Raw genomic sequence first — 27,835 nt, 5'->3', positions numbered from 1 at the left:
TTCAAGCACTTTTTAAGCCTAAGTACTTTCTATCTAACAGTCACACTCCATTGAATGCATGTGAGATCAATTTGGGGTTCAGTGTGGCCCCAGGAAACTTTTTAATGCAGACTGGAGCAGCAACCAGGGATCGAACCACCAACAACCTTCCAATTAGTAGATGACCTGCTCTACCTCCTGAGCCACAGCCGCCCCAAATGGAGAAGCTTTGCCTTCAAACTAAAAGTGGCTCCTCAGTGCTGCAGCCAACATGTTTTTACTTTGAAGTCAAATGGTCTCCATTCCTGGTTTGTGTCACAGTTTTCATAGTTTCAGGTCGGAGAGCAGCTGAGGTCAGTGTTTGTAGACAAGTCAGTCACTTCGTGCAAACTAAGATGGCAGCAGGGTGCAAGAAGCCAAACCAATCACAAGGAGGTTTTTGCCAGCTGTTTGTGGAATACATGTTTTTCCCTAGTGACATTCGGTTGCTAAGGGGCTGCAGGGCTGCATGTCTGGTGCTTTAGAATCGTTTTCCCAGCATTTTCTCAGCAACCAGATGCTTGCAGACCAGTCTGTAGTCCTGTGTGACTGGGGCCTTGTTCCCTTAATGGAATGATGGAAAATGTTGGAAAGCTACTGTCACATGTGAGCAAAACTTTAATCGGTAACTGTGGTATTGTTGACCAAGAAGCAACTTTAGTTTATATTTTCTTCGGAGACTGATAGAAAAACAAAGTTCCTGTAAATGATGTGACACACTGAGAACTGGTTCAGATGTCCTCACCAAAGAAATCCTCGTCATCTGTAGGTCTGTGGTTACACCACATGCAAACATAAATATACAAAAATAAGATGAGGATTAGTGTTTCAAGGTTGAACGGCATTAATAATAAAATTCTGCCGTGTAGCTGACTGAAAACAAATGTTCCAGCCAAATCCTGAGTACTCACGGCAAATCATTCGCCTGTCCTATCTTGTAGCCTGTGCACTGAACAAACATGTTTACAATGATTTTTCACTTTTAAAGTGAAACGCTCAAACGTGCTATACTTGGATGTTTTGGCGTCTCCAAGCAGAATGATTTATTGTCAGAGTTTGAGGCTAAAACACTGAGTTCATTTCATCTGCGGATGCCATCACCATCGCTAGTTCAAGGTGCCAACGTGAAAGGATCATTTAAATATCACAAGTGCCTGAAGCCTGGACTGCAGTCAGGAGATACCAAGAACGCTTCATAGTCCAACATTTTCGCTGATGAAGGTTGATTTTCACAGCCTTCATAGTTTAGTTGTGTTCACTTTTCAGCTCATGGGTTATTGTTGTCAACCTGCCGGGTAGGCGGGCAGACGACATTGGCGACCCACATCAACACCCAAGTTTGTGAATGCAACACGAGAACGAACCGACATAAGAGTTTGAAATTCATACCATCGGTGTATCTGCTGGGAGGCTGAGGGACACCACTGGTGGTTGCACTATGTACCTCCATCCTGCTCTCATTAACAGTGACAGGTTAGAGTCTAGGTGTGGATGTCATGGTGATTTGTCATCTTCTCAATGAATAAAACTTTTTAAAGATACTCTGTTTATAGAGAAAAATTCATAGCATCTACACCTGGAATGGGGTGTGGTGAAAAGATGCTCCTCCTCCCAGAGGATTGGTGAGATAAAGTTCAGCAAAGAATTTGTTTCAGACATTTTTTAATATAAATCTTGGAAACTGACTTTTCAATAATCTTTAAAGAATAACCTAATATATGACCACGAATTTGGTTACAGTGGCCAACATGAGTTTGGAGTTGACACTTATTAACTACAGAGACTGAACAGTCAGATTATTTTGTTTGTCATTTGCTGATTTTGATCTCAAGTTGAGAGAAAGCACCAAGGAGACAGTCATTACACATTGTGTTGCCACAGTAGATTGTTGGACTTTCCAGGGTCAGCATAGTGCTGCGTATCCAGACTTCATACAAACTAAACTGAATAACAGAGCACACAAGTTCAGTTTTAGCAGCGCTATGTTGGCTTCGAGTATCCTACAGAGTTGATTTAAAAATCCTCCCACGTGTATATAAAATCCTAAATGGTCTTGAACCTTCTTTCATCTCTGAAACTCGGTCACTTCACATCCTGACTCATACTCTTAGATCCTGCACCGCTAACCTGTCAGATATCCAGCGCTCCTCATGGAAAAAAACTGGTAATGCAGCTTTCCCAGTTTATGCCCAAAAACTCTGGAACAGCCTCAAAGTATTAGGGAAGCAAACTCAACTGATAATTTCTAGAACCTCTTAAAAAACATGAAAGTCACCTAGAATTTTTGAATTCAGTTGCATCAGCTGGGAGGCTGAAGGGTAGCAGTGGTGGCTGTACTTACTGAGTGCTTTTTTTTCTAGGCTTAAGCGCTTTTCTAACCGAACATTCACACACTCACAGTCCAATCAATGCATCTTGGTGTGCTTTGGCATGCTGGACTGGGATAAAACGACCAAATTCGTTCGATTAGTAGCCAACCCTATAGACGAACTATACAAATAAAACTGAATTAGATTAAATTTTCCTTGAAACCATGTGATGTCTGTGTTTCAGGTGATCCTGAAGCCTTCTATCAGCATCCTCAGCCTGAATAAATGGGACTTCTTCACAGAGGAGACCCTGTCGACTGGGCCGTGTTACGACTGGAGGACTATGGCTGTGAGGGTGGAGAGCTCGGAGGAGCTGCACACCATCTCCAACAGCAAGAGGAGGATTGTCTGGCCGTGTTACAGCAGCGTGAGCCGCGCCCAGCCGGACGCCATCACCAAGCTTCTCACTGTAAGAGCCCCCAGCTTTTGTTTAAAATGTTTGTTTTGTTTGTCATTTTGTGGGTAGCTTTACTCGGCTTTTCTTTGTGCTGCAGGACATCGAGAGGTTAGAGAGCGAGCTTAACCAGGCCCCGGAAAAATGGCAGACAACTCTGGAACGAGTCAGAATGAGCATTCAGGAGGACCTCAAGCAAGAGGGAAATGTGCGTGCTGGAGGAGCCTTTATGACATGTTATGATTGAAAATAGAAGGGCAGTCATATGCTTTGCATTTGTTTAACTGTCTAAATATTTCTTTTCTTTTTTGTTCTTGTGTAGCTCTGTAAGGATTCACTGTCCATCTCAGGCCTCATTTCCACACCTAACCTGCAGGCCTTCCAGCGGCGCTCCATGCTGCACCTGCCAGACAGCGCTCTGGTGGAGGACCGCAGCACGGCCACAGCCAATGGGATCAACCGCCGCGCCGCAACACTTTACAACCAGTTCACCCCCAAGAGCGAGGAGAACAGGTGGGTCGTGAACTTCCTGATTTCCGGAACAAATTAGAAGTCCACATTTGTTTCGCTGACAAGCTGTTGCCGAGGGGCCAGTCCAGTTTTGGAAAATGACTCAGCGCTCTGGTACGCTGTGTGTCATGCTTTGTGAGAATTGTCTGTACTCTATTAAACTCTGGGTGTGTAATTTTACAATTACTGTGAGGTTAAAGTACAGTCTTTTGGCTCCAATATCTGGATGGTTTCCTGAGATGGACACACGGTCATTAAAATCTACTTTATGTTTAAAAAAATGAGTATATTTTCAGTGTAATACGTGCTCCTCCTGATTCAAATTCCAAATAATGTTCGGACAGGCTAAAGTTTTAACAGATGAAGCAAGTAAATCAGAAACCAGATATTACTTATCAGTGAGCATTTTCCATGTTTCATCACCTTCTCATTGCATCCAAATCACAAAACATGGCCTACATTATTCTGATGTCTCATAGCACTTCAACCTTTAATCCTCTGTGGACACAAAAAGCAAAGCAGGTTCTTGCTTTGCATTAAGCTGATTATCTAAACAACGGCACTTAAAATTGTGCCGTAGCTTCAAGAAAGCTCCAACGTACCCAGTGGAGCTGGTCGCAATCACTCCTAACGATCGAGTGATTCCACCCGACGTGCTTTAAGTGAAATTTGTGGTTCCACAAATTTGTCCGTCAGTGAGCACTTTCAGCAGGACAGAGGGTGGAGAGGGGTTTTCGTCCGCCCGAGATCCTGACTGCGCATCGCTGGAAGCTAGTGCCGAACACAGCAGAGTTCACCGGGAACGGGAGAACCGCAAAAACAAAACAACGATCAAAAAATAACGCACGAAAAGCACAGTGGCTGCAGTGACACCAGTCATTGTTTTTAACACAGCCCTCCTACATGGTTGGCTGTTAGACCGACAACAACACGAGCAACGGTGGCCTACAGACTGTTTGTAGCACATACTTTGTACATTGCCTCCATCTGACATCAGAGCTCACTGCAGGCGGTCCCCGGAGTGGACCGGACAGAGGTCGCTCTCCGACTCCTCGAGCATAAAATCCTCTTTACTGTGCTTTGCTAATGGAAGCTGCATCAGGCGGACAGGAAGTCAGACACAAAAACAGTGAAAATCATAAATAAAACACTGAATTTTCACTGCAAGGCTTCAGGTATCATGTTCCCTGGTGCCCTGGCGACTGCCCTGAATGAACCGTATCCACAAACTACACATCACATAAACGTGGAGCCCACTGAAGTCAGCATATGGTTTCATTTATAAGTTCATGTGTAGTGGAAGATAGCAAATTCATGAACAGATGACAACGAGGATGAGGAGAAAGAGTGCCAACTTTTTAGTTACGGCTTTTTGTGAAGCAGCGTGTGCTACTTCTGTCGGAGATATGTGCGGAGTTGGAGCCAGGAGTGGTGGCTAATGCAGACTTCATCCAAAATTTCATGACTACCTCTGTCAGTTGCTCTCCTTGGGACTCTGATTTATAACCGCATGTGGAATCGGTTAAAATCACAATTAAAAAAATACCAGAGTTCTTGTGATTTCTGCTTTTAAGACTAATGAGGTTAAAAAAAAAATCAAAGGTGATCCATAAACAGTGCTGGGATTGGTCTTGAATAGATGCGGGTTTGTGTGTCGACCAGCAACAAATAATAAGAAAACTTCCAGGGAAATGGAGCACAGGCTGACTCTAGTTTTACACTTTAGTTTGATGGTGGAGACAGAGGTGTCGACACATAACATCCAAACTTATAACTGTTATTTTTGTAGGTCTTATGAGGGCGTCCTGTATAAACGTGGAGCACTGCTGAAAGGTTGGAAGCCTCGCTGGTTCGTGTTGGACATTACAAAACACCAGGTGAGCAGGTTGCAATACCCTGCTGTAGTCTGAGTGACAGGTTGCAGGTTTAACGGTCTCGTCTTTGCAGATGAGGTACTACGACACCGGGGAGGACACGAACTGCAGAGGCCACATCGATCTAGCAGAGGTGGAGTCCGTGATGACGGCCACGCCCACTATAGGAGCTCCCAAGCACATCAGTGAAAAGGCTTTCTTCGATGTGAGTTCACATTTCTTCACTGGTCTGCATATTATATTTTATCTGGAAGTTGTTTTTATATTATACAATGGGGTTAATACGGTCTTGCATAGAGTGTTGCATTATGGGCGTCGGTATTTTCCCCAAATGTTTTATAGAAAAAAAACCTTAAAAACTTTTATATGTGACGTGAGTTCGCTGCCTGCACTGCACCATGTCCTTATTGCTGTTTAGCAGAGCTCCAAGACACGTGACACCCGTGATGTCCGTGTTATCGTCACAGCTGTTAATTTATCACTTTTAATGAAAAATAGATCAGTAGATTAATCCATCTATTTTCTGCTGCCTGTCTGATTGGGCTCATGCGTTAGCAGTCTTAGCAGAGAAGGTAAAACCTCCCTCTCCTCGACCCCCTCCTCCAGCTCATCTCGGAGGACACCAAAGTGTTCCTAAGGCACCCAGCTGAGCGATGTAATCTCTCCAGTAGGTCCTGGGTCTGCCTGGGGGCCTCCTCCTGGTAGGACATACCTGAAACACCTTACCCAGGAGACATCCTAATTTGATGCTCGAACCACCTCAGGAGGTTGTTTTTGATGTCGAGGAGTAGAGGCTTTAGTCTGTTTCCCTCCTGAATGACTGAGCTCCTCCCCCTGTCACTAAGGGAGAGCTACGCCATCCATAATATTATTCTTTCAGTCGCTACTCAGAGATTGTGACCAGGTGAGCGTAGGAACGTACAGTGGGGGAAATAGTTTTTTGATCCCATTGTGAATTTCAGGGAAGTTTGCTCACTTGTGAAGAAAGCTGGTCCATCCGTCCATTTTCTAGCCAGAAACATCCAAAAAAAACCCACCTTACATAAAAGTTATGCATCGATTTGCATGTCATCAAGTGAAATAAGTCTTTGATTCCCTTCAATCCAGCAGGAATTCTGTAAACATGTTTAAAATGTGCGCTTAATTGGCATGAAAATTTGTGACATTGTTGCCCTTTTTGCTGCCATTTAACCTTTTGTCCTTCCACCCATTTCCCCTCTAGCTGAAGACCAGCAAGAGAGTCTACAACTTCTGTGCTTCAGATGCTCCCAGCGCTCAAGTGTGGATAGACAAGATCCAGAACTGCATCTCTGATGCGTGAAGTAAACATTACATCACCCACATCAGAGGCGGCGCCAGGCGGTCGAGAGCAGACGCGACAGCCGCTATATCCAACTTTTAGATGTCTTTAATTTTGGGGACCAAACAGTGAATTAAGTGCCTGGTAGTGGAGGATGGATACTCTCCATCCACTTATCTGCCTGTTACTTAGCAACCTGTCATCACTCCACAGGTGAGCTTCAGTTGGAATCGAGTGACCAAATTTGCCTGTGCTGTCAGCGCGCCCCACTCCCCCCCCCCGACAGGGATAAAGTAAACATAAGCTGAGGTTTTAGGGGACTGCACTACCAAGGAAATGTTATCCTGTTCTAGATGTACATAGATCAAAGCAATATCACTGGCCAATCAAACTGTGGGTTCAGTTTTTGACTTAAAAATATTAAAAAAAAAAACATTTAAAAAAAAAAAAGCTTGTAAAAGAATTTCTATCATATTTTACTACGAGGAAAATGTTATTGCTGCTTACATAAACGTATGAACCGCCAAAAACTCAGAGATTTTTAATGCACAACATTAAAAAGCAATTTGTTTGCACTTAGCGCTAACGTATGCACTCTTCATCAAACATAGACTTTCTGACAGATGCGGACAGCGAGGCTAAAGGCATTACTCGGCAATGTACATGTGACGTTTCCTCATGACAGATTAAATGGAAAGAATTTGCACAGTGAGCTCAAATGAGTTACCTGAGATTTTTTGTTTTGTTTTAATTTAAAAACGTGACGTTTCCTCTGTTTTGTCGAATGTTCATTGACTTCTGGTTTAACACTTTTGTCTTGTGTAATGTAAATTATTATTTTTATTAAAAGTGTAACTGTGTAAGTGTGGTGGCGTTACATTTTCCTGTAAATACCTACATGACATTTTGTTTTATATACTGTATGTACTGAACATAAGTATACTTTTTCTAACTTTAATTCTAATGTGACTGAGTCTTCTTTTTTTCTTTCAATGTGTTGTTACTGGTGCACAAAACCCCCCGAGTGGCCTGTTGTTTGTTTGTGCTGACATGTTTTTCTGAAAATGAAATGGACAATGTTGTTGTTGTTGTTGTTCGGACAGGCGCTGTGTCTTTTAAGGGCTTTTTAAAGAATATATATCATGTAGGACGTGATGGTTTTCAGAGTTTATCGTCCCATCTGTCCTTTGTGCAGCCTTCACAGCTTCATTACAAAAGAAGAAAAACACAAACTATTCAGCCATATCAGCGGCGTTACTGTATCTTTGTACCATGTTTTGTGGTTGCTCTAATTTTTTTTTTTTTTTGAAAATAAATCAAACATACTTGAAACTACCTGTTCCTTTTGTGCTCATATATTTTCCTACCTAGTGGTGAAGTAAAGGCAGGATTAAATGATGACCATTTCTAATTTTGAACTTTCTAATCTGAACATGTGCACCAGATTAGTGGGGCCTTAAAATGGCATTGGGCATTGAGTCTGTTGGGTCCCTGGGGAAAAATTCACAGATGGCCCCTGCAGCCAGTGTTTTATCACCAATATCTCTTAATATAATGATCACAGTCATATGCACAATCAGATAACTATATGCAGTAATTGACTTAGGGGTAGAGTCATGGGTCACCTGCTCAACCTAGTGAGCTAAACCAGCACAGCGTGTTAGAAACTGACACCACCAGCAACAAGCGTCTTATAAAAGGACATTTTCTAAAAAGTGCATGTTTATCTGTGGAAGCAATGCCCGAGTCCAAGTGGACTCTACTGAAAACCTGTGTGTTTTCAGCCTGCTGGCCACCAAGTTTCTCGATGAGCATCTCTTCTGTTGCCATCTTGGTTCTAAAAAAATCTCGTTGGGCAATGATATTGCAATTTTATCACAGACAAACCTCCATTTCGAAACACGGCATCTCCAAGATTGACAACACAGACTTGAGTTTTAATTCTATATGAACGAAATGATTGATTGAGCCAGTAAACTCGGCAGCAAAGTCTTCACAGAGGTCGAGACAGAGACCAGTTTTTCCGTAGACTTGTGTATCGCCATCTGGTGGCCTTCAGTTAAAATGCAGGTGTTTAGGCACTGCATTGGATTGGATGCCACAATGGAGCAGTGGTTAGCGCTGTTCCCTAAGAGCAAGAGATAATCCAGCCTGGAGGTTATCCATGTGGTTTTGTGGTGTGGTTTTTCCTCCTACGGTCTGAGATGCATGAGATCAAATTAGCTGATGATTCCTCTCGCCCTATCACAGCTAAGCAGAAGACGATGGCTAGATAGTAAAAGTTATGGTGTTCAAGTGTCTCTTTCAGCATTATATTTAATAGTAATTATCCACTCCACTAACTGCTGTGTTGCTTTTGTTCTCCTCCTCTTTTTCCTTCTGTCTTTCTTCAGTCTCAGTGGGATAACTCGTCTTCATTTTCACAGAACGGCTTTCACTGTTGTCATTAGGTTTGTTTAAACAGAATCATTCACGCTACTTTCAGCTGGAGAGAGTGCAGTCAGGTGGGGCCCCCTTAAGGGAGTCAGGTTTCTCCTATTTGTGCAATATGCAGACTTTGCACTTTGCCACTTCTGCACTAGTTTAAACTTTGTTAACCCCATGCCCCCTAGACTTCAAGCAGTTGCCTGCCTCGTCTGGATGGAAGTGGTGCCTCTGGGACTGGTGAAAAAAATAATAAATAGAAACTCACCCTGAGTAATCCCACAGTCTTGCCAAAAATGAATGTATGAACTAGGCACCCACATTGGCTCAGGTACACTTGGCCTCGAGCTGAGACTGAACTCGCACTGTCAGTAAAAGGTCACAATCAGCTGCAATTTCCAAGAGGAGCACTACTGACTCTCTGTAAGCTCATCTTATTAGTATTTTTGTTTTGTTTATTTGTTTTATTTTATTATTTGCATCATTATCTGAGTGGGTATTATGCTGAGGCGAAGAGGAGGTGGAGGCCAGGTTATTGAACCGCAGGAGAAGAAGGAGGAGTGGAAAATGCAAAGGGACGGGGAAAGACCCAGGAGACCCCAAAGAGTGCTGAAGACCCGGGGCCAAAATCTCGATGACAACTGTGTTTCGCAAGCAGAGGGAAGACTGAATGCTTACAGCCAAATGGGGGTATTCCTTTACCAATGCAATACCAATACCTTTTTTTTGAATTATGGATATGTTTGCACTGAATCAAGGTGACATTGTAGTAAATAGACAAACTCCAATCTGTGCATCAGGAGCAGCTAAGGCTTCAGTTTCTTGCCCAAAGATACTTTGATATGCAGGTTGGAGGAGTCAATCTCACATAGAAACCTCTGAGCCCTGACTGCTCCTAATTGCCAGCAGGGGCATTTTTGGTTTGGTTTGTCAGGGTTTTAGGACATCGAAGAGGAAAATAATGTTTTAAATCAAGTGATTTATGTTTAACCATGGAGTAAAGTGAGTCAGAGCCTTTTGATTTACTTCAGCCAGATTCTTTTCAACCCATGTTAAAAAAAAAAATAGTGTTTAAATTTGTTATTTTGTTCCAGTCTTCCGAAGCTCTCCTTTCCTCTTTTTCCTTTCCCTTCACTCACCAGCCAGTCGAAGCAGATGGCTGCCCCACCCTGAGTCTGGCTCTGCCGGTTTCTTATTCTTAAAAGGGAGTTCTTCCTTCCCAGTGTCGCCAAGTGCTGGCTCATAGGAGATCGTCTGGTTGTTAGAGCTCCCACTCTAATCATGTCAGGTCAGATATAAATCGCCTGCCATTTTTTTTATGTCTCCTCACATTTACACCATCCATCTGTCATAAGTGTCCGAAAAACAATGACTCAGAGTTTACTTTATTGTGTAACTGTTTTGTATTCTCAGACAATGTTTACCAAAGGAATATTTTTGGGTTTGTATGTAGAAGCCAAGCAGCCAGCAGAGTAAGACTGGATTGTCTGCCATTTGCTAGCTAGTGATGATTTCTCTGTTAGCTCATATTTATCTGGATTACAGCTGGAAAAAAAGAAAGGTCAAACTTTCCCCTCACAGGATTCCTGAGAGAAAGCATCCCCTCTCCAAAAAGAACATGGCAGCACAATTTAAGTTTGGTTTGCTGAGATGCAACTTTGCACGAGTCTTCTGGAACAATGTCCTTTGGATAAACGAGATCAAAATGGAGACGTCTGGCCGTCATGCACAGTGAATTGCACAGAGAACCAAATACAGCAGTACAAACACCTCATACAAATCTACTAGCATGATAATGGAGAGTGGAGGATTTGGGGCTTGTTTTACAGCCACAGGCCTTCGGCACCTGGCCGTCATTGAGTCGACTGAGAACTTCTCTTTATTTAAAGCATCCGGGAGTCAAATGTGAGGCCGTCTGTCTGACTGCTACAGCTGGTCTGAACTGAGTTATGCAGCAGCAGCAAATCTACAACAGAATGGCTGAAAAAGAAAAGAACCAAGGTGCTGCAGTGGTCCAATCAAAGTCGAGGCCTCAACCTGACTGAAATCCTGTGGAGGGACCTTAAAAGAGCTGTGCATAAACAAATCAAGCCTCAATGAACTGAAGCAACATTATAAGGAAGAGTGGGGTGTCAGAGAATCCTGCAGAAAAGGATTTCTTAGAGTTATTCCCACTAAAAGCTCTTTTACAATCAACTGAAACATGGAGCGCACTTAGTTTTTCACATCATTCAATAGAGTCCTGTGAAAACTTTCCATGTAACTGTTAAAGTGGTTTGGTTAATAAAGGTTATCTTATCTTATCTTATCTTATTCTTAACACATGGCAATCGAGTCCTAGCACGCGCAGTATGTTCCCTTCAGGATAAACAAAAATAGATTTGGTCATCTTCTGGCTTTTCATTTAGCACTCGGCATTTTAACTTCTTCTGTACTCTGGTTTTATGACTTATTATCTGTGATAAGGTGATTGCTAACACACCACAATCATATGATGAATTTCATAGGTTTGTAAACAGGTTTTCTAGAAGTACAGTGAGTACTGAATGCTGACCTTAGCAGTGAGTTCAAGGTAAAAAAAACAAAGCTGCTCATCATTTGCTGTCGTGTCACACATAGGATAGAGTCATAGGATACAGGAAGAACTATTTGTAATTTCTGTCCTCATGTGAGCACCTCATCTTCAATAAAGGATTTCCTATCAATGAGCAGTAATCAGACACCCCTTCAACTGATGTTTTCTGCTCTGAGCCAGCAACAGGGCTTGGAGAGGATGATGATGATCTATGTCTCACTTGCCAACAATGAATATGGGACTGGGCAGGAGCCCCAGCTCAGGCGCTGTGGCGCCTGGTTGGCGGTGCAGAACAGGACTCCTGTGGTCCCTCGAAGGTTTGATTCAGAGAGGAAGCTGAGGTCAAAAGAAGAGCGGTGAGGCACTTTTTTGGAAGGAAGTGGTGAGTATTTGTCAAGCAATGCAATCTCCCAGCTGGCTTGTACTGGCAGCAGGTGCAGAGCTGCAGCAGGCCAACATCTGGACAGAGTCTATGACACATCATATTTAGCATTTTGCTTTGGGTAAGGGGATTAGGACCTCGGCCCACTAATACTGGGATGCAGCGGAAGTTATCCAGCAAGATTGTGTGGAATGGCATGATTGGAATCATCTTCTCCAGAGATAAAAATGGGGGTTTTACTTCCTTTAGACCGGATTGCACCAAATTCATGCACATCAGTTGAATAAGTATTTTAGGATGAAAACTCCAAGCTGTTATATAACGATAGCATGAGGTGGTGTGCATTACTGCCTGTGCAAGTGATTTCTTTCTCGAAGTTTGAGACAAATTACTGATGAAAGCCTCTATTACCCCTACAAGCAGCAGTGTTTTAAATGCATTGCTGTGTAACAGTGATATTGTGTAACTTGGCTGCATGTGTCTTGAGTTCACTGTGATTAGTCTTGGTTGGCTGAAAGCGTGCTGCTTCCACATCAAAAGTGGTCTATAAATTAAACATTGCACGTATCTGTTGATTTTGGATCGCGCTCTTCGTGTTTAGTCACAGCTGCAGTAAATGCTTCTTGTCCGATAAAACATCTCCAGAAATAAGCTGATTGGCTTTTCTGCAGGCCCCAAAAATACCCCAGTGACAGATGATCCTGATTTATTTTATTGCTCCTCCAAGGCTAATATCCATGTAGCCCTGTGGCTGCAATGAATGCCTGCTATGTAGCAATTTTTACATGAATGTCATGTCATGTAGGCAACTTGAGAGTTCATTCACCGCTGCTGGGGGTCCTTCCCGCTTCACAAACTTGCGGGCCTCTCTGCGGGCACCTGCTCCAAAATTCAGCAGAACACTTCCAAATGCTGATCTCACTTAGCTTGACACACATCATCGAGTCCCACCCTTGGAAATCAGGGTGATGTCAACTGCGGGCAGCACATGGGGGTCTAGATTATCCAGTGCATGAATCAACCGAGCTCCAGATGATCTTATCCAGACACCGCCCACTCATCCATGAATAGAAAAGCACAATAAACATTTGATTTGTATCGTTAAGGGCTGGTGTTTGCTTTCGTGACTGTTTCTTTGGCCCATTTTGAGTGATTTATCTGAGGCCCTGATGTTTTTCACTTGCCTGTGTAAGTGACCCACAGTTTCTCTCTGCAGCTGAACCCTGAGCCCATTCAGCTATAGAAGCGCTCAGGGCTGAGGTCACTGTGGGAAGCCATCTAACCCAGAAAACAGGCATCTGCCAGACATTTTTTCACCAGCAGACAATCCCATAAAATGTTCCAGTTTCAAATCAGTCTCTATGAGGGCGTTTTGGACAGGAATCAGATGGATTGGTTATGGGCATTAGGGTGCTATTCGAACACATGAGCTTGAGGGTGAGACAGCTAGAGATAGCCTTTACTTGGAATGCAGAGGGCTTGTGCAATTTAGCTACGGAGATGAGAAACTCACAATTCTGAGAATAGTATTTGCAATAAAAAGCAGCACATTTTTCTCAGATTCTGAGATATAAATACCTCTTAAAAACAAATGTGGACACCAAATCTGTTTATCACACAGCAAACCCTGTTGATCGTATATCATCATGCAAGACACCCATAAAAGCAGAGTCTGTGTTGCGTTTAGTTGTGTTTAGTTTTTTTTCTACAATCCTACTTACATTATTAGCTCAGAGCCTTGACTGATCTGTTTCTGCACCTGATCTTATCAGTGACCTGCCAGTATAGAGAGATGTGCACGGTGCTGACTGTTAGACCAGTGTATGAATGCAGGTCGTTATCTCATCTCCTGAACTCAAAATGAACTCCCCGTTTCCTTAAAGAAGGACAAATGAAGGTGAGTTGCTTTTTTACTGGAAACTATAAACGTGCATTGTGCAGGCGAGCTGCCTGGCTGGCAAGACGAGAGACAAACAAGTGCCCGAAATGACAGTTTGATGCCGAAACAATGTTCCTGCAATGCTGTCTCTCTTTTCACTGAAACATGAGGATGAAGAAGACAAAGGTGAGTAGTACGTGTAGGAACAGTGGTTCTTTGTTGCACAAACTGATGTGTTTTGACACCGAGATGCAGACCTCACCGCTGCATGTCACGTGCATCAAGTGATTCATCTTCTTTAGTGGTTACTGGAACAATGAAGTCATGTTGTAAAGCGCCTACAAGACCTGTTACACGATCAGACAGGTAACCAGGCCAAGCGCTGATCCAAAGCATTCTCTCTGATATTCATTTCAGCGTCTGCACCAGCCAAAGTGGAAGTTTCTGGAGTGATGCTGCGGCTGATAGTCGGCCCGCTGCGTGACACTCTGCAGTCTGCAGCTCAATCTGGCAAATCAGATCAATGCATCCAATCTGCATTGCTTTTCAAGAAGTCTGAATAAAGCTACCTAACTGAAAAGGGTAGGGATAAAAAAAACAACACCAACAACAATAAATGGGTTCTGTTATTGTGTACTGTTTGTTTGTGTAGTCAGGCACTGGCTCCATGTGGTGTCAAAGAATCGCAGCTGGGTGAGAACGACATGCAATTAAACTAATGTCTTTGCTACCTTTGGCAGTAGTTTGCTCAGAGTCCAATTAAATTCATATTTGGGTAGTGACTCAGGTAGTTCAGTAACTTTATCTCTATTTTGAATCAGGGATGCCTGAAACTACAAACGGTTTTGGGCCGTATTATTTCACTTTTACTTTCCACGCCCTATTATTGTTTTCGTGCTGAAAGCTGTGAAGGCATGCCCAGGTGATGTGCTCACCAGGCTGCTCAGCATTCGTGGAAGAACTGGCAATGCTCCGGGCTCACTCACCAGTAAAGCCTCCCAATCCCACCCTGAAGAAGAATCACTATGGCAATACCTAATACAAATACATGATATAATATGACATATGCCCGATATACAAGTCCAGACTAACTAAATACAAAAGGAAAGCTGAAATTCCCGTGATTTCCTTTAAATGGAAGGTTTTTAGGGGGGTTGTCACAGTAAAATCGTTTTTTCTAAGTGGTCTCAACGACTAAATAGCTCCCCCCTGAGTAGTTTTGCTGTTTCTCTAACAGCCAAAATAACATTTTTACAATGACAGCAGGCTTATTCTTTACAAGCGACAACCATGAGGAGTGCAAGTTACACGGCTCCGCTTAAGCCTGAGCAGTCCCAGTTTAAAGCTCCCGTCCCTCCTCAGCGTATGACTGAGGATCGTGTTCATCTGCTGACACCTGCTGGATGTTGTTCAGTATGACTGCAATCAAGTAGAAAATGTAAAGCTTGTTGGGTTCTTTAGTTACTTTTCTACATTTATTTGTAGAAAGCCTCCTCTCAAACTGTGAAATGAGAACAGCCACGTCCACAGTCATGAAAAAAATGCTTTAATTTGTTGGTTATAACAGACACAATTAACTCATCTAGAGTTAATGACCTGGGACAGTATAGCAAACATTTCTGCCCACATATCCTCCTAAATCTTAGTAAAAAAACAAAAAAAAAAACAACTCTTTTTCCTTTTATGTTAAAATAAGTCTTCTAACAAGTCAAAATAAAAAAAAAAAATTTAAAAAAAAAGCAAAGTACTAACATGAAATACAGCACATGAGATGAGAATAAAATCTAAATAAAATCTAAAACGGAAAACTCAACTGAATAAAATAAAAAGGTGGATGTTAACCTGTGATCAAATTATCTCAGCTCATCACCTCTTTTAATCACCTCTCAGGAGATGGTTGTTATTAAATTGGAGAATCTTTTTCCAAGGTAACAAATAAACGTCTGAGGCTTGGATTTGATTTTTGTTACAGAAGAAAATTACTCGAAGCTCTACGTCTACAAGTCAACCAGAGAAGTAAACCAGTTTTTACATTTTTCATGTGGTTTGGTGAGCTCATGTTATCAAGCGCCTTTAGACTTGTGACATTTCATTACAGTCAGAGGCTGTGAAAGAAATCACTGCCTGTTCACTACTTTACCTACTTTTTCTGTCTGCCATGTTTGAGTGTGTTCATTTAGTCTTTAATTGTAGACACTGGGATAAAAAGTAGAGTAGAAGAGTAACTTGTTTGCATCCTAAAAGCAAACCCACGATCATTGGACAATAAAATGAGGACGCATACCTTTGCGTGACAGGAGCTGACACAGAGGACTTAAAATTAAGATGATACATACGGGGAAAAAAGAAAAAACACCCTTTTACATATCGGGACATACTAAAATTAATATTCCTTAGGTCTTAAAATGAGGCAAATACAACCTCAGATGCACAACGGCACATGAACTGTTACATCGTGTCATTATTCATTTAACAAAATTAAGCCAAAATGCAGAAGCAGCGTGTGAAAAACTAACTACACCCTTACTGCTTTCATAGGAACCAGCAGCAGCCAGATGCTGAAAGTAAAATGCACTTGATTAACTGATGGGCAGCAAGTGTGAGCACCTCTATAAAAGCGGAGGCTTTCAGGCTTGCACTGCAACCAAGGGACCTGCACATCTTGCAGTTATTGAGCCGACTATGAACTCCTCTAAGCACATTTTAAGACTAGTTCCTGTTAAATAAATAATGACAAGATGTAATCTGTCGTGTGCTGTTGTTCATCCCAGGTTGTATTTATCTAATTTTATGACTTGGCAAAGACTACATTTTATTTTATTATGTGCAGATAAGTAAAAGTTTCGAATTTAAAAGCAGGATTCTTTCTTCAATTCTTAACTATTACATGAACTATGTAGTACAGTAATACTCACTGTGAGCCACATATAGCCCACTTTGATCTTGTAGTATGAAATAGCAATGGGAAAAGCTTTAAAACTTATGAAAACACAGTTAAAAGGTCCAAATCTATGCACTCTTTCATATTTTCCAAAGTTGTCCAGCAGCCTGAATTGGAGTCTTTGTCTTTGGGGCCTTATGTTTGAAACTACTGCTCAACAGGATGCCAGTAATTTGCAAAATAAACAAATTAAAGAGTGTGCACCTATTTTCAGTGTTGTAGAATATATTTAAAATGTCATCATTTGCAGTTAATGGTACTAAATACAGTCAAATTAATCTGGATTTATTTGTGAAATGGGCCATTATCGTCAACATTTATGTCAAGTTGTGAGCATTTCATTATTTTTATTGTTTTTTAGGTATATGATTACCTGGCCTCCAAAAAAAGGCTATCACTGATAGTGTTTCTTATACAGAAACTAGCAAAGCCGTGAACAGTCGGGTGACTTCGGACACAAACACTGAATTATTCATGTATAAATCACTGAGTCTGAGCTCCCTGGTTCTTACGCTCCTGCCACAACTTCTTCTTCAGATCCAGCTCAGTGTCAGTGAACGATGCAGGACCCCAGTTAGTGATCCTCTGCGGTTCTTTGTGACCTAAAAGAGAGGGTCAAAAGAAAAGAGATGAAAAAATTATAGCGAGATGTACTCACAAACCGATCGCTGGTGTTCCTCTTTTTTTCTGCCGAGTAAGAGAAAACATTTGTGCCAGGGGCGTCAAACTCATTTTATACAGCTTAGCGTGAGCTTAGCTCTGCTAGTCTGTTGCATAACCACTGAATGATTCCACATTCTGATAAAGGGCTTTCAGAAAATATTAATGAACCATCCATTTACAAAACTGACAAAGAGCAACCTGAGATTATTTCAACAACATTTTTTAGTGTTTCGACATTCAGTCAGTCCACTGACACTACAAATAAATGCTTCTGTCATAAATCGAGGGCTCCTTGGCTAAGCCGCCTTACTTCGGTGTGGTCTGGCATGCCGCGGGTAATTTCTTTATTACCAAGAGTGCCGTAAAACTGACAACGACTCAGACCTCTGGCTCGGACTAAATTAACAGTTCAGAGAACCGTTCTCATAACATGACCCATTCTTAATGTCTTGTCCTGCTGCAAAACACAGAGAAGAGTCCCCAGATTTTTCCATACTTCTCTACAATGTGAGAGCTCGCCAGTCATTCAGCAGGCTGGACTGAAGTCTTAGACGATGCTACCTCTGGCCGGTGGAAATGGAAATGAAATTTATAAACGAAGAGCCCTCCTACCTGGCTGGATAAGACGCACCAGCCCCTCGTGCTTGGCCACCTTGTCTTTCCAAGTCTTAGTCTTGTTAGCTGCTCGCTCAAGTTTCCTCGTCACTGCCTGTATGTGAGGTAGGAAAACAGAGGTGTTTTATATGATTAACTGTTTCTGTTCCCAAAAAAACAGATTTTCAAGTGAATCTGTTTTTTGTTAGGAGACAGAGTTCGAGATGTGCATGTGCAGAGGAAGGATAGTGGATATACTGTATAAAGGATGTTGACAGTGGGGCTGCCAGGCAGGAGGAAAGGAGAAGGAGACCACAGGCAAGATTCATGGAGGTAGTGAAGGAGGGTTGATGTGACAGAAGAGGAAGAGAGTGATCAGATGGAGGCAGATGATCCTCTGCGGCGACCCCTAGGGGGACCCGCAAGAAGAAGAGGAGGAAGAAGAAGATAATCTTATCACAAGCTTTCCCATTTGGCCTTTACTGGGGGTCAAGATCATGCATGAACAAATACTGTAAGTAATGCATTATGTTTTTTAATCCTATTTTAAGGACGCTTGATCAGACAGTAAGGATATACGCAGTTCTGTGAGATACATGGCCTCTGTCTTCTGAAAGCTGACCTCATATTGCTTCACTGCTCCCTGCCGCTCCCTCTGCAGCCTCTCCAGCTGCTGCATGGCTGCTTGCAGGTCTCTCTCCTTGGCCAGCTGCTCGGCCATTAGCTCCTGCTTCTCTGCCTCGGTCTGAGACAGCGCCCTCTGCTGCTGCCTTTGGATCCGCTCCAGTTCTGCCCTCTTGGCTGCCTCCTCTTCCAGCAGGCTACACATGAACACACACCAAGCATTCCTAAGATATTGTTTTCACTTTTAACAGACGGATGGATGGAAAATCAAATAAAATGACCACGTAACCACAAAGTGACTGAGTTAAAAACTAGTAGCAGCCTTGGTAAGACTTCAGGTCTGTTAATCGGGTTCACACTGGCTCAAACAGGGAGCTGACATCACCAGATTTACTTCCTGTATGTATCCACATGCCGTGTAGCATGTGTGTGGGGGCGTGTTTTCGAGACCTGGCCTGCAGCTTCCGCATGGCCTCCTCATCCTGCTTGGCCTGCCTCTCATCCTCTAAGGCCTCCTCCAGCCGGTGGTACATATCCTCCAGCTCTCTGACGCGCTGCAGGTACTGCTCCAGTTCACTGGACTTCTGGGCCACCTGCTCCTCCATCTGCTGACGCACCTGAATGAGTCAAGACACAAATACACGCACAGTCATCCACATTTTTAATCAATGGGCTCTTTCACTCAGAGCAATTATCTACACGTCAACTGTTAGTATGCTCTACTGCAAAATAAATAGTCTTTTATTGCTCTACAAAGGCATTTGTCTGTCTTGTTTTTCAACTTGGGGGGATGATTAACTTGTTGGCTCATCTGACACTAAGACCAAAGATGACTCAGCATCATGCGATGGATAATTTGAGCTTTTTTAAGCCTTTGTTTCCCTTAAAATACAGACGACTGATGATGACTTAATCAGACACTCAAAACAAAGAGACAGAAAGTCACCGTTTACCGGACACATTTCTTTTTCTTTTTTTTTTACTTAGAAAAAAAATATACATAAAACTGTGTCACCACGCAATCAGTTGTTGTGAGAGGCACACTAGTTACCATCTTCTCTCTCTCCAAGTCCAGTCTGTAGCGATCCTGCAGATCTAACTGAGTCTGCTTCCTCCTCTGCTCCTCCAGCGCCGCTTTAGCCGCAGCCTCTTCCATTTTCTGCAAAACCCCCAAAAAAGAGGAAAGAGCTGCTTGACTGGAAGCCACATTAGCCTGCAGGGAAGTCCTTGACTGGTTTTACTTAAAGTTGAACTTCACACAAGTAATGCTAGCATCTATTTCTAGTGCAATTAGCAATAGGTATATTTTGCTAAGTAACACCAGGGTGTATTTAGCAAAACAATTTTAAAAAAGAGCCATCTGGCAGCGTAAAAGCAGAAGTGAGAAAGCATAACTTTTCTAAAGTTCTAAAAGAATCATACACCCAGGCCTGCCGCTGGATGCAGGTGTCCATGACTGATATGTTCACAACAGTAGTTTGCATAGCGGTTTTGTTTCCCTTTTTCACTGTGAGTGTCACATTAAACTCTCTGTGTTCTTTAAAAAAAAAAACATCAGAATACATGGAAATAAATAGGAAGTGGACAGCAACACTGATTTTCTCTGGAACTTAAGTTACACTGTAGCAGTGCTTCAACACATTTCATTCTCTCCAGGACCCCAGAAACAACCCCCCAAAAAGAATCTATGTAGCATAAAACAGGTATGAGTTATATTTTGTTAGGTTTATAAAGGCTTAAATCTTCTAGGCTCTGTTCATTGAAGAGCAAATGTAACTGTAACCAACGTAGTCTTAATTCTTCCTCCCGCATGACAGGGTTTTTAGAGTTTTTAGTTGACTTAAGCACAGACCATTCTCATGGCTTCCAGCTCTCTCTGTTTGCTCTCATTGGCCGCCTGGAGTTGCCTCATCCTCTCTGCCAGGTCGTCTTCCTCCACCTGCTGCCTCTGCCGGAGCTCCCGGCGCCTGAGCCGGGCCTCGCGGTGAGGAGACAGCAGCCCCAGCCTCAGCTGCTGGATGCACGTTTGAATAGCTGCCACAAGACAGAGTCACCGGCTGAATTATTCCCACGACATTTAGTCATTATGGATTTAACGTTGAGTCAGACACTGACATTCAAAAATTCAGAGGCAACATTAAAGAAAATGAAGAGACAGTGATGATGAGACCTTTTTATGATGAGGAAGTTACAGAGGGGTGGAAAATGATGAGTCAGTACCTTGAATCCACTCCTGCTTCTTCTTTTTATCTGACGCACTGATCTCAAAGCTTTTGTCAGCACACTTTATAATAAAAAGGCATTTCTTCCCTTCTTTATCTGGCAGCGACTGCAGGAGAAAGAAATATTAGTCGCTGCTATGAAATTTCATCTATAGCGGATGCTCATTATTTTAAAGTCTTTCGTTTAAGGAACTTGTAGGACATGCAGCTCAGCTGTTTACCTCCACACAGCAGCTCTGGTCCAGAATTATGTCTCCTTTCTTCTCCTGGAGATCCTCACACACATAGTACGACAGTGAGGTGGGTCTGAGGACGAACCAGCGCTCGGTCCAGTTCTTCCTGACGTGCCCCTTTTTCATCATGTATCCCTTAAAAACACAGTGTAGGAAAGAACATATGAATACAGTAGGTACACTGGAAAGGTTAAAAAGTGTCTTGCAAAGTGCGAGGGTTAGTGTAGCCAGTAGAGTTTGCAAAGCCAGATATGAGGGTTAATTTGCATTGAGGAAGCTGCCATTTTTATCTCAGTGGCAGCAAAACCGCAAAAGCTCACGGTTCAGAGAGATTTTAGATGGGAAATCTGAAGCTGCAAATATGAGAAATACACAGTATAACAGATCAACATCCTCTCTGACCTCCTTGAGAACGTCCAGTATGAGCTCATTGAAGACCTCATTGATGCCCATGGCCAGGATCTGGCGGTTTAAGCCTTTGCTGAAGTAACCCATTCCCACCAGTTCGATCAGCTCCCAGGCAGACAGGAAGTTCTTCGAGTTCTGACGCTGCTTATATTCTGCAAAGCTCTCTTTACTCCAAACAGTCCCCATGGCTTCTGTGAGTTTTCGCAGGAAGTACTCGATCTAAGGAGATATGTAGAAGCTTTACTTGAAACTCAGAGTTTTGGTAGAGGGAATGGTTAAACATTTCAGACTACGGGATCCTCACCTCTTCCATGACGATGACTAGCGGGTATCTGTCCTCTGACAGAAAGTTGAAAATGCACCACACTTTGAAAGCGTCATTATCTGAGATGAGCAAATGTTTTGTGTGTATGTTTTTCTTGTAACAAAGTGTCCAGCACATCCTGTTGAACTCCATTATGTCGAAATCCCCACATACCTGCGATTAAAAATGCAGAATTCAGTCAGATTCAAAGTCGGAAGCACAAAGGATCAAGGGTTTCGTGTTTACAAATGCTAAGCAGGAGACTGCTTAGAGCTTTCAAAACCTCGAGTCTGCAGGATGTGAGGTGCAAACGTGATGTAATTAAATGCCTCATTTTTATTCAAGTCAGAGCCTACGAGAGAAAAGCGAGAAAACAGAGAGAAACCCGAGCAGTTTCCTGGCTCGGTTTTATCAAACTTTTATAAAATGCACATGTTTGTCGTGTGTTTGCCGCTTGCTAAGCTACAGAGCAAAGACACAAGGATCCACTTGTGCCAAGAGTACGTGAGGATGAAGCTCATTTTATTCACAGATTTCATTAACATTCATTAAACCATTATTGCATTGATTAAAAACAAAACACATTGCTACTCTGTGTGCACTGAGCAAAACAGACCATGATTAGTCATCGTTTTCAGTGCCACAAAACCGTGTGTGAAGTGTGTGTTGGCAGGTTTTTACTATTTTTATTGTGTAACTGACTACTTTTTTTTTGGCGTTTTTAATTTTCGTCCTACAAAGCCTTTTGAGGATTGTTCCTGGCAAAGTGTGATATCCAGTGTAAATAAAAGCTTTGGCACTTCTTAGTGTCGACAACACGATGCATCAACGGGCCTGTTTGCAGTTAGCTTTAAAATGCATGACGGGTGAGCAGTTCACAAGCGCACAGCATCAAAGACAATGAGCAATGTTATGTGAATACTCAAACCACTTAAGAGGGTGGGGTGACACATTTGACACATATTTGACCAAATTTCCCACGTGTGGGACTAATAAAGGTTATCTTATCTTATGTTATCTTATCTTATGTCCTTTTTCTAGACATGTCACGCTTTGAGATGTATGCACACGTACAGTAGCTTATTAAGGTTTTAATTTAAAATTCCAGCCCATTGCATGGAGGGCCTTCAAGCAGGTGTTACGTGAGCACTAACAAAATATGAATACAACTTATCAGCTGGACAGCTTGGAGTCACGGGTGTAAATGACGATGTGGACCAGATGTTCGCTGATAAGACACATTTTAAAGTGTAAACAAGGTCAAAAACTGCTGAATACTAAGAATTTGTATCATCAAACAGGATGACACATTTGTCATCCGAGTCTTGTCTCAGAAGCAGCATTCTTGCACAAGATGTTACAGTGAGTGAGTCAGAAACCCGTCATGTTAAAGTGAACACTCCATATTACAGATTTTTTATTTTGGTGCATTACTGTCTTGACTGGAGAAGACAGTAGGGAGAGAAAGTGAGGGCAAATGATGCACAGGAAAGTGATCTGGGGCAGGTTTAAACCCAGGAGTCTGCAGAAGCCTCACCTGGTTAAGCCAGGTTCACAGTCATTGTTATTCAGCGAGCACTGAGAGACTGTTAACATGTCATAGTGTTTAACTGACCAACTTCTAGTTTTCACATCTCTTAGAAGTCTCAAGTATCCATACTGAGAACAACATTTGAACCAAGGCTCTTTGCTCCCACCTTGTCAAGAATAAACCTGTTGAGGTAAGGCATGTAGCCCTGGTTGGAGAGAGGCCCTTCATCGTTATCTTTGAAATGCTCCTCAAGGGCCACGGGGTCATGTGGGATCTTCATCACTGTGCACAGATTATGAGACAGCACCTGAAAAACACAACAATAAATTGACAATAAACAAAGGAACAGATGCTGTCAGGCTTTCTTGGATATTTTTATGGCAGTCTTGAAAGGTCTTTGGACATTGGCTGGTTTTTCACTCCTGTTTCATTCAGTCCTTGTACGAGACCATTTTAAGAAGATTTTTTTGTTTGTTGTTGTTTGTTAAGCCACTTACTGGTGACACATGACTCATTCAAGCATAAGGAAGGCTCTAATCTCAGTGTGTTGTGAACCAGTGTTGTGTCTACACCTAACAGACAACTTAGCAAAGAACCCATTTTAAATTGTAGCTTTAGGCACTTTGTTAATAGCGACCTGTCAGTGCCAGACCCAAAAAACTATCTACAGCACATCAGTATCTGAAAGTCATGTCCTTAAGAGAAAAGAAAAACATCAGTCTAGACCCTTTAGTTGATTCTTCTACTGTTTCCTGAAGCCTCATCAGAAATGGTCTCAGTGGACGGGTGGATATCAGAAGCCGTTCTTAATGAAGGGAAACTACTAAAAATCTGTGGTAACAGATCTTATCGAGCGATGAATCCAGATTTGAAATGTATGTTTCAAACCGTCATCAGTATGTATGGAGGAGGCAAGGAGAGAGAGGTACAACAGTGAGTGTCTACAGTCATCTGTAACACAGGGTGGAGGCTCTGTGATTGTGTGAGCTGCATTTATCAACATAGAAAAAAAGCACCATCAGATTTGAATCTGTTACATGCAATATCATCTGAAAAGCATCTGATTGGCACTGGATTAATTGTTAAGAATAACAATAATCTCAAACACAATGCTAGTGCAGTAAAAGCATACCAAGGTGGATATGCTTGGATAGGACAGACACAATGAAACACTATGAGTCATGGATTGGCCTCCCCAGAGCCTACACCTCAACATTATTAAAGCAGTGTGGGATCATCCTGACAGAGAACAGAAACAACGAAGAGCTTTAATTGTCCTTCAAGAAGCCTGGAGAGCTATTCCTGAAGACTTCTTAAAATAAATGGCAATAAAGCTGCATGAGAGAGTTCAAGTTCAAGCCGGATATTGACTTTTAAGCTTGTTTGAATTTTATAAAATGTTTTTGCTTCCTATTCCGCATTTCCACGTATCATTGCGATTCAATAAATCGCTGCACCTATTTCCTATTTTCATCTCATAGCATAGCAAATTATACAAAGATGAGGGCCAGCTTTTGGACAATACATTACCTCAACAAATGTCAAATTACACTTCCTCAAAATAACACACACGAGGTTAAATTAAAGGTTAGGCTTGGGCTCACAGTTGTCATGTTTGCAGACATACATGCAAAACACTTCTAACATTTACAAGCACTGCTGACCAAGCGTTAACTCCAGTTCTTGAAGATAAACGTTCACTCCTCAGAATAAAGCTTGTCCCTGGTGATTAGTGCAACTGCGTTAATGCACCAGGGTACAAAAGGTTTTATGGCTTTGTGTGAATAGTTCAACAAGCAGTGCGTATAAATACAACTCCATAAATAGGGACTTTTTCAGTTTTCCTGGCTGTGCTGCAGTGTCCATATGTTAGAGATGAAAAACCCTGCAGGAGCCTTGAAGTCAGACAGTGTCTTTGTCAGGCTGGGCACACAGACAGCAGAGCCACCAGGCAAACAAACTTAGGCCCAGGCTGTCATACAGTAAAACACCACCTCTTTCTACAGTGGAGCAGCCTGAAACTGGAGTTTCTTTGACGGTAAGAGACCTTGATTATATGTTTAAGCCCAAGTTTGTAACAATCCCTGCACTCAGCATAATTTGTGATGGAAAGGGAAACACGTATAAAATTGAGTGAAAGTACACGCATTTACTTTCACTAAGTTTTAACTAAGTAAAACCAACTCAGCCGCGTTTATCACACATAAAGTCAGAAAAAACAGTGAATACGGGAAGTGCCATTTATTCAGCGGTTATGTTGCTGAGTAAAAATAACGGCAGAGTTTAGGCTCTGAACTGGAAGGAGAAGGGGGGGAAAAGAACCGAAACGCACCTTTAACTGAGACTTGGAGACTTTTCCACGCTGATCCACGTCCAGGGCTGTGAATGCGTGCCATATGGATTTCAAAAGCTCCTCTCGCAGCCACATCTTGTCCCTCAGCAGCACCGCAGGAGGTGTCTGTGTGTCTGTCCGTCCGTCTCCCTCTCTGCGTATGTTTGCGTGTTTGAAAGTATCCGCCTCTCAGAGAGAAGCGCTGCGCTAGAGGCGCAAAAAAGGGAGAAGTGTGATAGCGCCACATGTTGTTTAGTTTTTTTTTATGTGTCCCCCTGCTAATGGAAGTTTGTTTAGTTGACCCGACTAATTAAAACCAAATAACACGTCAACAGTTTATTTAATCACGAATAAGTAACTTTAAAGTGAGCCTGCTATGCTCTACGTTGGTGGGTGTTTGAATTAAACATGGTCGTTCATGACTTCAAAAATCCCTGTGAGACAAAAAAATACTTCAGGCTGCTTTAAACACTTAGTTTTAGACCTTCTTTTTCCAGTCTCGGCTCTCTGTGATGTCAAGAAGAGCCGTTATCCCTGATATGGTGACGTCAGGGACACAGCTCCTAGTAACGTTGCTCCTCCCCGGGAGTGCCCCAGCCGCTGGATTGGGGCATACTGGAAAAGGTTTGAGAGCCTAAAGGAGGAGAGCATAACACCTCCACTTCCTAGTTCTACATGTTATAACTGTGCTGCAATTTGATTCCACATATACTTTTGATGGTATACAAAAGCAGGTTAAGTTATTGAACGTTCATACTGATGCTACGTGATATTTTTTTTAATCTCTTCGTTATGTTGTGTTATTCTAATTTGTGTTGAAAATGTGCTGGTGAGGATGGATGACTCCCCCTGCAGACCAAGTCTACTGTCAGCTGCTTATTCCCAGGGGGGTGAACACAGCAGGTAGCTCCATGCGTTTGATTTCTTAGGTTTTACACCAGATGCTCTTCCTGATACAACCTCAAACAGATTTCTGTCTCCTCCTGGGATTAAACAGGTGATCTTTCACTTATTGGGTAAGTGTAACCTGCTACACTAACTCAAATCTAGCTACAGTTACAGATAAATTAACCTGAACCCAAAAGAGTACTTCAAATCCAGGCAACTTCGAGGGCAACGCTCATCAAGGACGTCTTCAGAGGTTACTCCAGTATTTTTTTTTCACATGGGGTGAACTGAACTATTCCAGGGTTAGGGGCCTCAATAAATAAGATCATTCTATCAGAAATAAATACAGAATTAAAAACTTATTTTGGGTAAACAAAACAAAACAAAATAAAATTTAAAAAAAAAAAAAACAGGCATGATTTCCCTCCTCTAAGAGAGGGAATCTAAAATAAATTTGTAATGAATACTTGTTTTGGAAAGTGTTGAAAGAAGCATTTAGCTACAAAGAAGCATAACCACCCAAATCAAAATCAAATAACATAACAAAATTTGTTACTTTATATTTACTTTTACAATTAGTTTGTTAATATGTAGTTACACCACTTTGATTTTTTGGCTTTAGTCCATAGTTAATATTTATACCTCATATTTATCTGGATCTCATTTTTTAATTATTCTAGTTGCATGCGCTCCTGTACGTATTACAAAACTGACAATAAAGTTGGCTTTGACTTTTGGGTAGCTTAAGCTAACAACCTAAACGCTTGAAACAGTTACTGGAGTACAATGCCGCCCTCCAGGATTTAGTGGAGAAAATCAGAAATGAATCAAAATGTACTCAAGTAATTGTACTTAATACGCCTTAATACACCTCTGGTCCAAGTTGGTGCTGTTGGACTGCATCTGACGAACCTTATCAAATAACCCACTTTCTGATTTGCTTCATTGTACTGAAGGTATATGTCAGAGGTAAGATTTAGGAAAATCAGGTATTATAATAAAAAAACAAAACTTCTTAAAGGAAGCTGATTCACAGTCCTGTAGACATCCAGAATCTCAATAAAGACCGAGCTCAAGTAACATTTTTACCACATTAACAATTACTAAAGCTAAAAACATTGGCGTTTACATTTTTATTATATGTTTCCAAGGTCACAAAACCATTTCAGTTCATTTTTCCCCTAAACTATAGTTTTTATTTTTGTTTTAGTTAAATGTTTTGGGGGGTTTTCACATTTGAGTTACCTAGGATAACCTTGTTTGAGTGGTTGCCAGAGCATCGTGCACATATACTTAATACTAAAAAAATGAATTCTGATCTGTGATCACCTGAGAGCGCTGCTTTTTGATGGGTAGTCATCTGAGGAAAA

At 42.0% G+C, this 27,835-nt stretch overlaps 2 protein-coding genes across 4 annotated transcripts in view; one reads left to right on the top strand and one right to left on the bottom strand.

Moving 5' to 3' along the window:
- Window positions 1-7,800, top strand: part of sbf2 (SET binding factor 2) — a 119,017-nt gene extending 111,217 nt beyond the window's left edge. For all 3 annotated transcript variants that reach the window (XM_039610550.1, XM_031735931.2, XM_031735930.2), the window contains 6 exons: window positions 2,572-2,796; window positions 2,882-2,989; window positions 3,104-3,294; window positions 5,081-5,168; window positions 5,239-5,370; window positions 6,388-7,800. In XM_039610550.1, the coding sequence (XP_039466484.1) occupies window positions 2,572-2,796; window positions 2,882-2,989; window positions 3,104-3,294; window positions 5,081-5,168; window positions 5,239-5,370; window positions 6,388-6,486 (843 nt within the window). In that variant the 3' untranslated portion in view covers window positions 6,487-7,800. The remainder of the gene's footprint in view (window positions 1-2,571; window positions 2,797-2,881; window positions 2,990-3,103; window positions 3,295-5,080; window positions 5,169-5,238; window positions 5,371-6,387) is intronic.
- Window positions 7,801-15,255: 7,455 nt separating this feature from the next.
- swap70a (switching B cell complex subunit SWAP70a) lies at window positions 15,256-25,762 on the bottom strand. Its single transcript, XM_031735951.2, has 12 exons — window positions 25,578-25,762; window positions 23,412-23,552; window positions 21,715-21,888; window positions 21,405-21,629; window positions 20,991-21,137; window positions 20,768-20,876; window positions 20,400-20,581; window positions 19,599-19,706; window positions 18,998-19,164; window positions 18,546-18,744; window positions 17,942-18,038; window positions 15,256-17,268 (listed from the first exon to the last, which is right to left on the bottom strand). Exons 1-12 carry the CDS (start codon window positions 25,671-25,673, stop codon window positions 17,150-17,152), a joined length of 1,764 nt encoding a protein of 587 aa, XP_031591811.1. The 5' UTR covers window positions 25,674-25,762; the 3' UTR covers window positions 15,256-17,149.
- Window positions 25,763-27,835: the final 2,073 nt, after the last annotated feature.

Source organism: Oreochromis aureus, linkage group 1 (assembly GCF_013358895.1).
Source record: "Oreochromis aureus strain Israel breed Guangdong linkage group 1, ZZ_aureus, whole genome shotgun sequence".
Taxonomy (NCBI): Eukaryota; Metazoa; Chordata; class Actinopteri; order Cichliformes; family Cichlidae; genus Oreochromis; species Oreochromis aureus.
The sequence above is the reverse complement of the archived record's forward strand: the minus strand, read 5'-3'. Positions and strand labels throughout refer to the sequence as shown.